General features: G+C 56.6%; 1 protein-coding gene across 1 annotated transcript; it reads right to left on the bottom strand.

The window, feature by feature from the left end:
- Positions 1-8,920: 8,920 nt before the first annotated feature.
- Positions 8,921-10,784, bottom strand: HMX3 (H6 family homeobox 3). The gene is made up of 2 exons (XM_049764501.1): positions 10,370-10,784; positions 8,921-9,701 (listed from the first exon to the last, which is right to left on the bottom strand). Exons 1-2 carry the CDS (start codon positions 10,782-10,784, stop codon positions 9,028-9,030), a joined length of 1,089 nt encoding a protein of 362 aa, XP_049620458.1. The 3' UTR covers positions 8,921-9,027.
- Positions 10,785-11,015: the final 231 nt, after the last annotated feature.

Here is an 11,015-nt window from a genome sequence, read left to right as displayed (position 1 = left end):
CCCAAATTCTGTCTCAAGCCCAACCCGATGGATCCTGTCTGGTCGTGGGGATTGGGAGGGGGGGGTAGCTCGAGCTCTTGTTCCCAGCTATTGCATTCAGGTCCCAGCTCCGCCACTTACAGACTTGGAGAATTTAGACCCGACCAGTCCCAATCCGGCTTCCCCCACCTCCACCCCCACGACTGGGTCTCAAAGGTGCAACCAAGTCGTTAGCTCCCTGCTCAGAGCACACGAGATTTCCCTCCGAGATTTCCCTTCCGTAGCTATGGGAAAGCTCCAGAAAGCCTAGAATAGGTCAATCCTTCCTAGGGATTCTGCTCATGTTGGGTGTTGGTTTGTTGGAGAGAGGGGAGAATTGTACAATTCTGGGAGACTCATCTGTGGTTTCTAGATTTGATTCGGAAAGAAAAACTTTGGACTGCAAGGAAAGGAAAAGGCAGGAGGGAGGGTGGGCTTCATGGTTTTCCAGTTGAACCAGGAGGATCCAAATCTTTAAGTTCCCAGACTCAGTTTCCTTTTTCTGACGGGAGATAAAAATACCACGCAGAGCTGTGCGTCAAACCTCCCAGCCCTGTTTCAAACCTCAGTTCTCGCCCATGTCCTGTGGGAGCCCTCTGAGCTCGACTCCTTCACCCTTTAATTTCTCTATCAGTTCCCACTAGGGCTCTGAGCTGTGGCAGCACATTATCTACACGAGCTTTGAAAAAAGAAAGAGAAGGCAGGTCGGGCTCCTGGTGCAATTGAGTCTGAGGCCTTCGGCTGCTTGACCTAGGGTTCCCCGAGGCCCTAAGCCCTGGGTGGGAGTGGGGTGTCCTGCATGTGCAAATCAGGTCGAGAAGGGAACCCTGGAACCCGGCACCCATCGGTTCCAGACACTGCGCCATGACGGTGCAGTTCCTACCTCGCTGGGCCTGGCCGGGGTTATTGAGTAAAGCGCTTATAATATCATTAACGGCGGTGAGTGACCGACTGCAGCCCTGCCCGTGGCAGAACCGCTCCCTACTTAACTCCTCCAAGGCCTCGTTAATGGGCTAATTGATTAGGAGTCCGCGGCGCGGGCAAGACCCGGGCAGGAGACGGGGCGGGGGCCGGGACTGTGCTCTGGGGCCGGGAGGCCGGCGAGGGGCAGGTGCCGGCCTCCATCACCGCATTAACCTCTTCAGGGCTTGGCGGCGGGGTCGAGACACATTACAAATGGTCAGCTTTAATCATGGTGTCAGCTCATTAACCTGGAAGGACCCGGTGCTGAAATACAATTTGTGCGTCCTGGGCGCGGCGGCGGCGGCTCTGGCTATCCGGGCCACATCGCTGCCCGGCCGGTGTGCACCTGCACAGTTTGGGTTGCAGGAAAAGCGCCCCTAAATCCCCACACACACCCCGCACTCTCTCTCCGGCTTTGCCAGTACCACGAAGAGACTCTGAGCCTGCTCCCGGCCCGGAAAGATCACCCAACCCTGTGCGTGTGCGGTGTCCCGAAGGGACCCAGGGCTCAGGGTGAGTGTAAGGGATCTTCGGTTGAAACCTTCAGGGGTTGTGACGATTTGGTGCCGGCAGCCAGAAACACCAAGGGCGTCTTCATGCCCCACTTAAAATCTTCCCGACAAGCCTGCGACTACCTTGTTTCTCACCGCGCGTGGAAACTGAGGCTTGGAAATTCAAGTGGCCAATCCAGGCTGAGCTAACAGAAGAGAGGCTGTAGTGGTCTCAAAGTCGATACCTGCCAACTCCCCGTGGGTGGGGTGGGGGGCGGAGAAAGCTCCAGTTTTGAGCTGAATTGGGGGTCCAGGAGGAAAGGGGCTGCGTGGGGAGGGGGTATGGGCCACTAGAGGATTTGGCCAGAAGCTCTGATGTTGGGGGCTGGGGTGATTTCTGCGGATAGGTTCCAAACCTGGCCAACTCCAAAATCCAGCAAGGACCGACCAGAGGCTAAGAACCTGGGAAGTGAAGGGTTGAGCTATGGGGCTAGGTGAAACGTGAAAAGGAACCGCGGGCCCCCACTCTGGGCTCTTTCAACTCCCGCCTGCCTACACCCGCTGCTTTTTTTCCCCTTGGTCTCCACCGTGCTCTTCCCAGTCCTTCTCCACAGTGCTCTTTTCTCTTCTCGTCCCAAGGTCCCGCACACACTCAGGTTTACACAAGCGAGTCCACACTCAACACGCACTCGGCAAGTGCCCCCTGGTGTCGGACCAGTGTAGGCCCGAGCGCTCAATCCCGCGCACACACGCGCTCTCGCGCGCCGGCACGCACAGGCACGCGCACTCCTCGCCTACGGGAAGGACCCAGGCCTGGAGGCCCCAGCCCTAATCCCCAGTCCTCCTCGCTCCCTTCTGCCAAAGCCGCCCTGATGGCCTCCAGCACCTAAGGCGGTCAAGGGGGGGGGGGGGTCCGACAGCCTTCTTGGATACATCCATACGAGTCTCCCAGCCTTGGCCACCAGCGCAGGCCCTTTTCCTGGGTCCCTCTTAAGCTGCCAAACGCCTTCCTGGAACCCTGCTTCTTTCTGCTTCCACAGGATTCTACCCGTCCAGGACAAACCATGCACACCTTTGGAGTAGCACCCTACTCCCACCACGTCCACCCCACCCCTTCAAAGAATGATCAACTTGCCGCGACTAAAAGGACACTTAAAAGTTTAGGTCGGCGGATTATGCCGCTGCTCAATAGTAAAGCGCCCCACAGCCAAGTAGCCGAGGAGTCTAATAAAAATTGATCCTCTCTGGCGGGCAGCGGCGGGGGTGTGGGGGGGGAAACAGGCTGGCGGAGTCGGGTCACAGTGGAAGAAGGCTCGCTCCGAAATGACAGATGAAGTCATAAACAAGTTTGATCTTGGAATCAAGCTTCGATAAATATTAAACACAGTCTGACTCCCCACCCCCCTTTACGCGAGTGGATTATGATATATGGCGCGTCCAAACTTTAAAATAAGGAAATACCAGAGAAAATGATCTCAATAAATTTTCTAAGTATAAACGTTGATTATGTTTCGATTTTCATTCAAGGGCCTCTGCTATTCGGTCTTTGGTGCAAATGACATCTTGCAATAGGCTTTGTGGGGGGGGGAGGGAAAGGGCTCCCTCTTTGAAAAAGAGCGCCCCAGAGGTGTACAATTTATGTAATCTGCAGCTGGAAAATGAATTGGGTAATTTATTGGAAAACAGAAAGTCAGGAAGATTGGATCAGCATAGACGAGTCCCGACACCCCCTCCCCCATCCATCAAGTTCCAATTAACAGTCTAACCAGAGAGCTTTAATGGCTTTCCAATCTAGTGCCCTGATAGACTCATCAATTCCTCTGGGAGAAATTAAGAAAATCGACCGCCCCTTGGCGACGCAGTGTCATTCCTTTCTGCAACTATATGTCAAATTAAAAACACAATTAAAATTTAAACTGTTTCAATCAAAGGGTGCCCTGCAACCTATGTTTCACTTAATAGAACTTTGATGAAAATCTGATGCGTGCACTCCATCACTGAGGGGCCCCCCGTGTGTGAAGGCGCTCCAGGGAGCAGGAATCTTTCTATTCCTTGAAGACATTCCGTTGGGTGCCAAAGGCAGGTACTGCCCCTTCGGCCACACCAGATTCGGTGATAGACCGAAGTACCCACCTCGCTTATGCCTGGTTTCCCACCTTTCTCTCTCCATCTCACTCTAGCAGAAGAGACACTCTGGGAAGCTTTGTAGCCCAGAGGAAAAGTAGGTGTGGGGGGATAGACTTTGGATCTTCGAACAGCAACCAAGGAAGGAACCTGAGAAATACAAGCAGACAAGCCCAGAAACTGAGTCCAGTTCTCCTTCGCCTGCCCGGGGTGTTCCAGACTGCGTGACTCTCTAGTGAAGCGTGGTGTGATGGGGGGGGGGGTTTGGGGGAGGAAGAAATCCCAAGAGGAGAGTGGGTCAGGGCGAGGTCTGCGGAAGTGCCCCTGAGACCCCTATTAGACAAGTTTACGCCGGTTCTTTACACTGGCTGAAGTGGGTACTTTTGAGGGAGGGAGGGGCTAGCAGGGATGAGGAACCGCCTCCCCCCCTCAGAACAACTCAAAATCGGGGTTACAGACAGGGCTGCAAAGCGGAGATTGCCTGGTTGTCTTTTTCTAATAGCCCCCCAACTGCGTGCGGGGCTCCAAATTGCGTCACCGTTCAGCACAATGGAGTCACGTGCCGGCCCTCTGGGCACCTCATTTGCATATACAGGCACCCCCCCCTCAGCTGGTGGGTTGAGGACTGCCTCGAAAGACGGGACAGAGGCCTGTAAACAAGTGGGGGGGGGTGTTCAGGAGGAGCAGGAGGGTCGCCTTTGGGGAACCTTGTGCAGAAATCGGGATGAACTCGCACCCCAAACTGAAATTTCTATGGCGCTTAAGTTTCTTTTACCCTAACCTGGTTGGTTCAGTCAGGGAATTATTTTTAAGTCTCTTTCCCAAGGAGTCTAAGTTTGTGTCCACTGCAGGGAAGAGGCCAGAGGGGTTCCCGGGGTGAGAGGCTTGGAAAGGTGGGGCTGAAGCAAATGGCAGGGCGGCACCTAGTATGTCACCGCTCTCAAAGGACGTCGCTGCCGCAGAGGGTAGAAAGGGAGAGTCAGGAGCCCAAGGGGCACAGAGGCCTGGAAGTTGGAGCCCCTGGTAGCCCCGAACGCAAGGCCTCCAGAATGTACCCCAGGCTGGACAACCCTCTGAGCCCCACTACTTTGAGTCTGGTCAGCCTGTGGCGGAGAGAAAGCGAATCCTACCAACCTTCTTTCTTGCCTTCGCCAGACTCTGCGCTCCCCTCAAGCTCCCGGGAAGAAGAAAGAGCTCTCTGGGTGCTCGCTCACCCCCGGGCTCTGGGACTCAGCCAGCCACGCCAGGAGCCTGCCACTTCAGCGGCCTGCCTGGGAATGAGCACCTGGTGGTGCGCAGCAGTTTATATCTATCTTGATATTGTTTGAGGTACACACACCCGCTCTATTTAGTACCAAATCAAAGAAATACATCTGTGTTGCTATCAGAAACAGCCCCGTGCAGCCTCCCAGCTCTCCTGGGGTCCAGAGGGCTACCCCCTGCTCAGAGCCCTTTAGCCCAGCACCCTCTGAACGGCTCCCAGTGAGGTCCCTGCCCAAAGGAGTTGGGGCTCTTATGTGGGGGTGGGCTGGCCGGTTGTGTTGGTCTGTCTATCTCTGTCCTCGGCGTGGCTGTGAGAAAGGGCGGGGCGCCCCCCCCCAACCAGCCCAAATAACTTAGGGCTACATCAAATGAGAAAGCAGAGTCACCTTTGCTTCCCGCCCATTCTTTCTAGAAGATTCTTCTTAGCTTGCCTTAGTCTTACTCATCAGAGTAAAGCTGATGTCCAGGGTCACCTTCAGCAAGATATACCTGAGTCTGTTATAATAGCCACTGGGAGGTTAAAAATCTCCCAGTGTTGGGTGGGGATGCCAGGGCCCCCAGAAGCAGCGAAGCTCAGGAACCCCTGAGCTAGCTGCAGGCTCATTTGCTCTGATGTTTGCTGATGGGTTGAAGCCTGGGAGTCGGTCATTTGCATGGACTTGGAGATTAATTGAGAGTGCCTGGGAAGGAACATTAAGCTGGGATCTAGCAAGGAGGAAGAGAGGAAGGGCGCAGAGTAAAATCAGGAGTGTTGGGTTTGGGCCCTGGAGCAGAGGCATGGGCTGATCCACTTTTCCAAGGCTGGAAGGTTTGGAGGCCAATCCGAAAGCAACTCCCATTCTTCCTATACCCCCAGCGTCCTCCTGGAGCGTGTGATTCCTGCCCCTGCCAAGCGGTGGAAGAAGGAGGTGAAACCCCAAGCCAGCTTCTACAATGAGTTTCACCCAATGATTTTTTGACCTGCAGTGGCGGGGGGGGGGGGCAGATGGATCACATTGGGACCACTATAGTCAATGGTCTGTCTGCCTCTTCTCTGCCCAGTGAGAAGCCCATATCCTCCCTTCCAGAGGAGGGGAAGCAGCCGGTCCCAGGCAGCTGTGGTCTGACCACTTCTCCTCCCACTGAGGGCACATGAATGCTCCAGGGAGGGACATAGTGTCCCTCCCTGGGGGTCCCTGCAGAGAGAGGACGGGGAGCCTCAGGAAGCTGGACAAAGAATCAACTGTGAGTGGGGGGGGAACCAGTTATTTCTCGACTTTGTATAGACCGGGTCAGTTGAGAACCGTTTTCTCGAATCCAAACACAAATAAAGAAGTATTTTCTTGGTGTTTGATAACATCGCGTCCGGGGCTGTAAAATCGAGGGACGTGTTTGCTGTTGCAACATTATTTTTAATGAGCTGTTATTGGCCTCTGCCGCCGTCAGTATGGCCAACAGTAAACGGCCTCATCGTGTTTTCAGGTAACACAGGGGACAACATATTTTGACCCGGAATTTCTGTTTATTTTTCATTTGTGACACATGCCCTCGTTTTTATCCCAAACCAGGGGGAAATAAAGAGAAATCTATCTTTGCTAAGGTCCAGGCGAAAATTTTGCCATAAATACACACGCCAGTTTATTTGAGGGGGGCACTTTCCCATTCATAGAACACGGCCTTGAACGAGTCGGTAGCAGTAGAATCAACTTGTGTCCATGGATCTGCGGACACCAGCAGAGCGCGCCAAGGAGAGGACTGAGGAGTGTCCCCAGAGGAGACACCCAGCTGTTTGCTGGAAGTTGCATCAGGTTGAGATCTCTCATCTCCCCCTTCTGGCTCCCCAGATTCAAAGTGTATTTGCCACGAGCTGGGCATATAGACCTCCAGGCTCTGTGCCAGGCAGCCCCGCAGCGCCAGCAAGGCATTCGCTTGCAAAACGGGCTGCGCTTTCCAAGCCGCTCCAGGCGTGCAGGGCCGCTGCCCAGCCCAGCAGGCGCGGGAGGATGCGGAGCACGACGCTTCGGACTGACTTTGACAGGCGCTGATAGGCGCCGTGGCCGTTAAAGGGCGCCCCGGGAGGAGATGTCAGGTTTGCTTCACGGGATGTAGCGGTTGGTTGGTACTTGCCACACCAGAACCGGCCTCCCTTGGATCCTCCCTCCTGATTTGTTCCTCGCCCTTCCAGGGCTGCCTGCGGGCCTTTTTCAGCCTGACAAAGCTCTACTCTAACTGACTGCCCTCTTCCCAGGTCTCTATTGTACCCGCACTCCAAAAGGCAAGCCCGGGCCTCGCAGGTTCTAGACCCGCATCCCCCAGTGCCAGAGGCACGCTGTCCCGAAGCTCGATGGCACCACAGCATGGAAACGCAGCGCCAGGCTCCAGCCCTGCATGCACCGCTGACCAGCCTAGAGCCTGTCTCTGAGCTTCCAGCGGCCGCTGGCCTCAATTCTGCCACAGAGATGAACTTTCCTTAGTCGGTCCGCCCCGCATTCTTTTAAAGGCTGCAGCTCCATTTGCAGGGCAGAGCTTGGGATCTCCTCAATCCGGGGAGAGCTTGGCCCTGGGTGCAAACAAAGCCTCTCTGTCCCAACCACCCAAGATGGGACCTCAGCAGGTCCCTGGAGACATAGGCCTAAGAAATTCCCAGACAGGAGCGCTTGGAAATACACTTGGGCCACACCAAATGTTTCTCTTTTCTGTTTTCTCTTTAATGGATTCCATTTCACAACAACATTGAGTGTAACAATATTTTGTGTTGTTTTTTCTCTTTTTCTTAAAAAGGGATTGAACCAGGGAAGAGGTGAAGGAGACAGTGACCATCTATCACAGAACAACAGGTGTGGGCGACAGAAAAAAGGGGGGGATTGGCTGTGGCAGAACCAGGAGCCTGGCCCAGCCCCGACGGGGGGGGGATTTTACAAGAAATCTGTACATTTATCAAATAAGTTAAAATTCTCCTAAATTGATTGTCCTTCACTTAAAGCGCTCCAATATGACTCTCTCACCCCTCTGACCATAGATACCTATCCTGTGCATCCCCCCCCCCTTTCCCTTTCTCCGTCTTAGTTTTCTTCTCCTAAAGGAATGAAAGGATCAGACAGCAAAAGCAAAGAGGGGGAAAGAAAGTCTGCTTCTCTCTCTCTCTCTCTCTCTCTCTCTCTCGGAAGCGAGGGAGGGGGACTCAGAAAATGGTGAATAATATTGCACAGGTCCAAGTTGAGTTGGTACTGCCGAGCCAAAAGGCAGGGGAGAGGACAAAGACAGTTTAAACAAAAATTAGAAATTGCTCTCAAAACAGGGGACAAAGCAACAAAAGTGTTATTGATAATAGTGAGTAGCAAATGACCCCCCCCCCAAGGAAAAAAAAAGATGCTAATAGATTAGTGAGTTCACACTGGCCCTTCTGCAGACTGTTTTGAGAATTGTTAGAATTCTGATTTTTTTTTTTAAAGCCTGTCAAGTCTATCTCCTTAAACACTTAATTAGGGGCTGCAGTCCTCCAAAAGAAGGAAGAGTTGAAGAGGTCATTTGCACAGGTTTCAGATGAAAGGCGGCTCAGACTGAAAAAATGGGCTGGATAACTGGTGTGTGTGTGGGGGGGGGGTCGCTGATGAGGGGGGGTGCTGCGGAGGAAGAACCACACCCAGAAATAAAGGTGCTAGCTAGCCCGGCACTCGGCTCCCTGTACTCCGGAAAACCAAACCAAACAGTTCTCTACAAAGACGTGAGCGGGACCTCAGGTGTTAAGTCTATTTCCCTTCGTAGAAATAAAACCCCCGTAGCTACCGATCAAGGCAAACCCGGCGGCCTGTGTCTGCGAAGGAGCGAGTTAGTTGCTTCTTCTAGCAAAGCTTTCAACAAAAGAGTTGACCCAGGGACATTTGCTTTTCCTTTCTCACTCTCTTCTTTTCTCCTGCTCTCTCAATATATATAAAAACCCAGTTTCAAAGTTAAGAGAGGAAGCGCCTCAAATCCTTTCGGGGGGGTCGGGTAGTGAATTGCACGAAAATGCATTGCAAATACTTACAAAAAAATAACGCTACCGGTTAGGGAGAGGAGAGGCCTGGGCCGTGAGCCCCAGTCCCGGTTCCCAAGGGCGCTCTGGGCCCCGACCCAGTCACCTCTGCGTGGGTCTGGGGAGGGGGTCCCGGATTCTCTCTCTCTCTCTCCCTCACTCCCCTGTGGGGCCTCAGACGGGCCGGAGCAGCGGCACGGACGAGACCACCGGGTGTGAGTAGTAGACGGGGTGCGGGAAGGTGAGCAGCGGCTGGCTGACGGGCACCGGGGCCCCCGCGGCCGCCGCTCCCGCGCCCTCGGCCGCCGAGTTCTCGTGGTAGAGGATGGGCACCCGCACGATGCGCTGCGCCGCCGCGTGGCTCAGGTTGGCCGCCTCCAGCTCGGCCGCCAGCTGCCGCTTCCACTTGTTGCGGCGGTTCTGGAACCAGATCTTCACCTGCGTCTCGGTGAGGTGCAACGACGCGGCCAGGCCTGCGCGCTCCGAGCTGCTCAGGTAGCGCTTCATGTCGAAGGTGGACTCGAGCTGGAAGACTTGGCTGCGGGAGAACACGGTGCGCGTCTTCTTCTTGCGGCACGCGGGCTTCTTCTCGGGGCTCTCGGCGCCCTTCTTCCAGTCCTCGTTGCCCGGCGTAGCCGCCGCGCTGCCGACACTCGCTCCGACCGCGCCCGGCGCCGCCTCGCCCTCCTTCTTGCCTTCCTCCGAGTCGCTCTCCTCCAAAATGATCTCGTCGGGGCTCTTGGAGTCCAGCTCCTTGTGGTCCGGGTCGGCCTTGAGCAGAGGCTCCGGGGAATCGCGGTCGGTGCCCGAGGCTGGGGACGAATCCCTCAGAAGCGCTTTGTCGGAGGCTGCGGGAAGAGACGGACAAACGCACGGACACACGCGCGCTTGACACAGCATTTCAGCGAGGCCCGACCCCTGGGCAAGGTTGCACGCTGGTCGATGCGGGCCTCCCCGCCCCGGGGCCTCCGAGCCTCCCTACGCCCGAGGGTCTCCTCCTTCTCAAACGGGCCACTGTAGGGCTCAGATCGGGAGACACTTTTCCACCCATTCTTCCCCAGAGCTGATGTAGAAAGAAACTGCGACGTGCGTGCGCGCACCTTCTTTCCTTTCCAAAGCTCCAGGCTTGGGGGCCCCGCCTGCAGAGATCTTCCCCTCCAGCCCTGACCTCTGGTCTGCTCCCCACTCCTGACCCAGGGCGCTTTCCGATGGGGGGGGGCTCCCTCGCGGCCCCCCGGGAACCATAGCGTCCCGGGAGGGAGGCTGTGAATCTACTTTCTCACCAAGTGGGATTATGTTCCAGGGCTGTGCGCCCTGGGCGCACGGCCCCAGGGTGCAAGGAGGGTGTAGGAAGGAAACTGACCAAACATGGGGACATGGGGAGAAGGGTTGCGGTGAGGTGTGTGTGTGGGGAAGGTTTGGGGTCCCGGGCTGCGGCTGGAAGCCTCGGAGGGCCGAGAGGAGGGTCGGTCGATAGCGCGAGAAAGACCCCAAAAGTTTAAAGAGGGCTCGGTACCTTCAGGTCGCGGGACGTGGCCGCCGGCGGGGGTCAGGGTGTAGGGATACCACCAGGCCGGGGAGCGCTCCAGGTAATGCGCGGGCAGGGCCAACCTCTGTGCCGGGATCTCAAAGCGGGGGAAAGCCAGGTCGCCCACCTGCGAGAGCGCGAAGCCCGCCGCGCCCTCCAGGGCCCCCTTAGCGGCAGCGGCGGCAGCAGCGGCGGCGGCAGCGGCGGCGGCAGCGGCCGAGGCCGGGGCGAAGAGCGTCCGTGGGGGCGGCTGCGGCTTCGGGGGCGGCCGGTGGTGATCCCCGTTGAGCAGGTTCTTGATGGAAAACGGCGACTCCTTGGGCGCGGGAGGCGGGGGCGGCGGCGGCGGCGGCGGGGGCTGCGCGCTGGCCGTGCCGGGGGTGTCCGGCCCGGGCTCCGGCATGGTCCCCGGTCTCCGGGTCCCCGGGAGGGAGGGAGGGCGGGAGCCGGGACAGGCGGGCGGCCGGGCGAGCAGGCGGCCGGCCGGAAATCAGACCATAAACGGAAACTCAACTCCGGGGCGCCAAGTCGGGGGGCCGCCCCAGGCGCAAATCCCGCGGCGGGAGGGCGGGGTGAGGCCCGGGCCGGGGCGGGAGCGCATGGGGGGGGGGGGAGAGAATGAGAAAGAGAAAGA

This window comes from Suncus etruscus, chromosome 17, assembly GCF_024139225.1.
Source record: "Suncus etruscus isolate mSunEtr1 chromosome 17, mSunEtr1.pri.cur, whole genome shotgun sequence".
NCBI lineage: Eukaryota > Metazoa > Chordata > Mammalia > Eulipotyphla > Soricidae > Suncus > Suncus etruscus.
This window is presented reverse-complemented; position numbering and strand designations above follow the sequence as displayed.

Coding starts and splice junctions, on each gene's coding strand:
- HMX3 (XM_049764501.1), bottom strand. CDS start 10,784: ATGCCGGAGCCCGGGCCGGACACCCCCGGCACGGCCAGCGCGCAGCCC. Junction 9,702..10,369: donor CCACGTCCCGCGACCTGAAG/GTACCGAGCCCT, acceptor CTCTTCCCGCAG/CCTCCGACAAAGCGCTTCTG.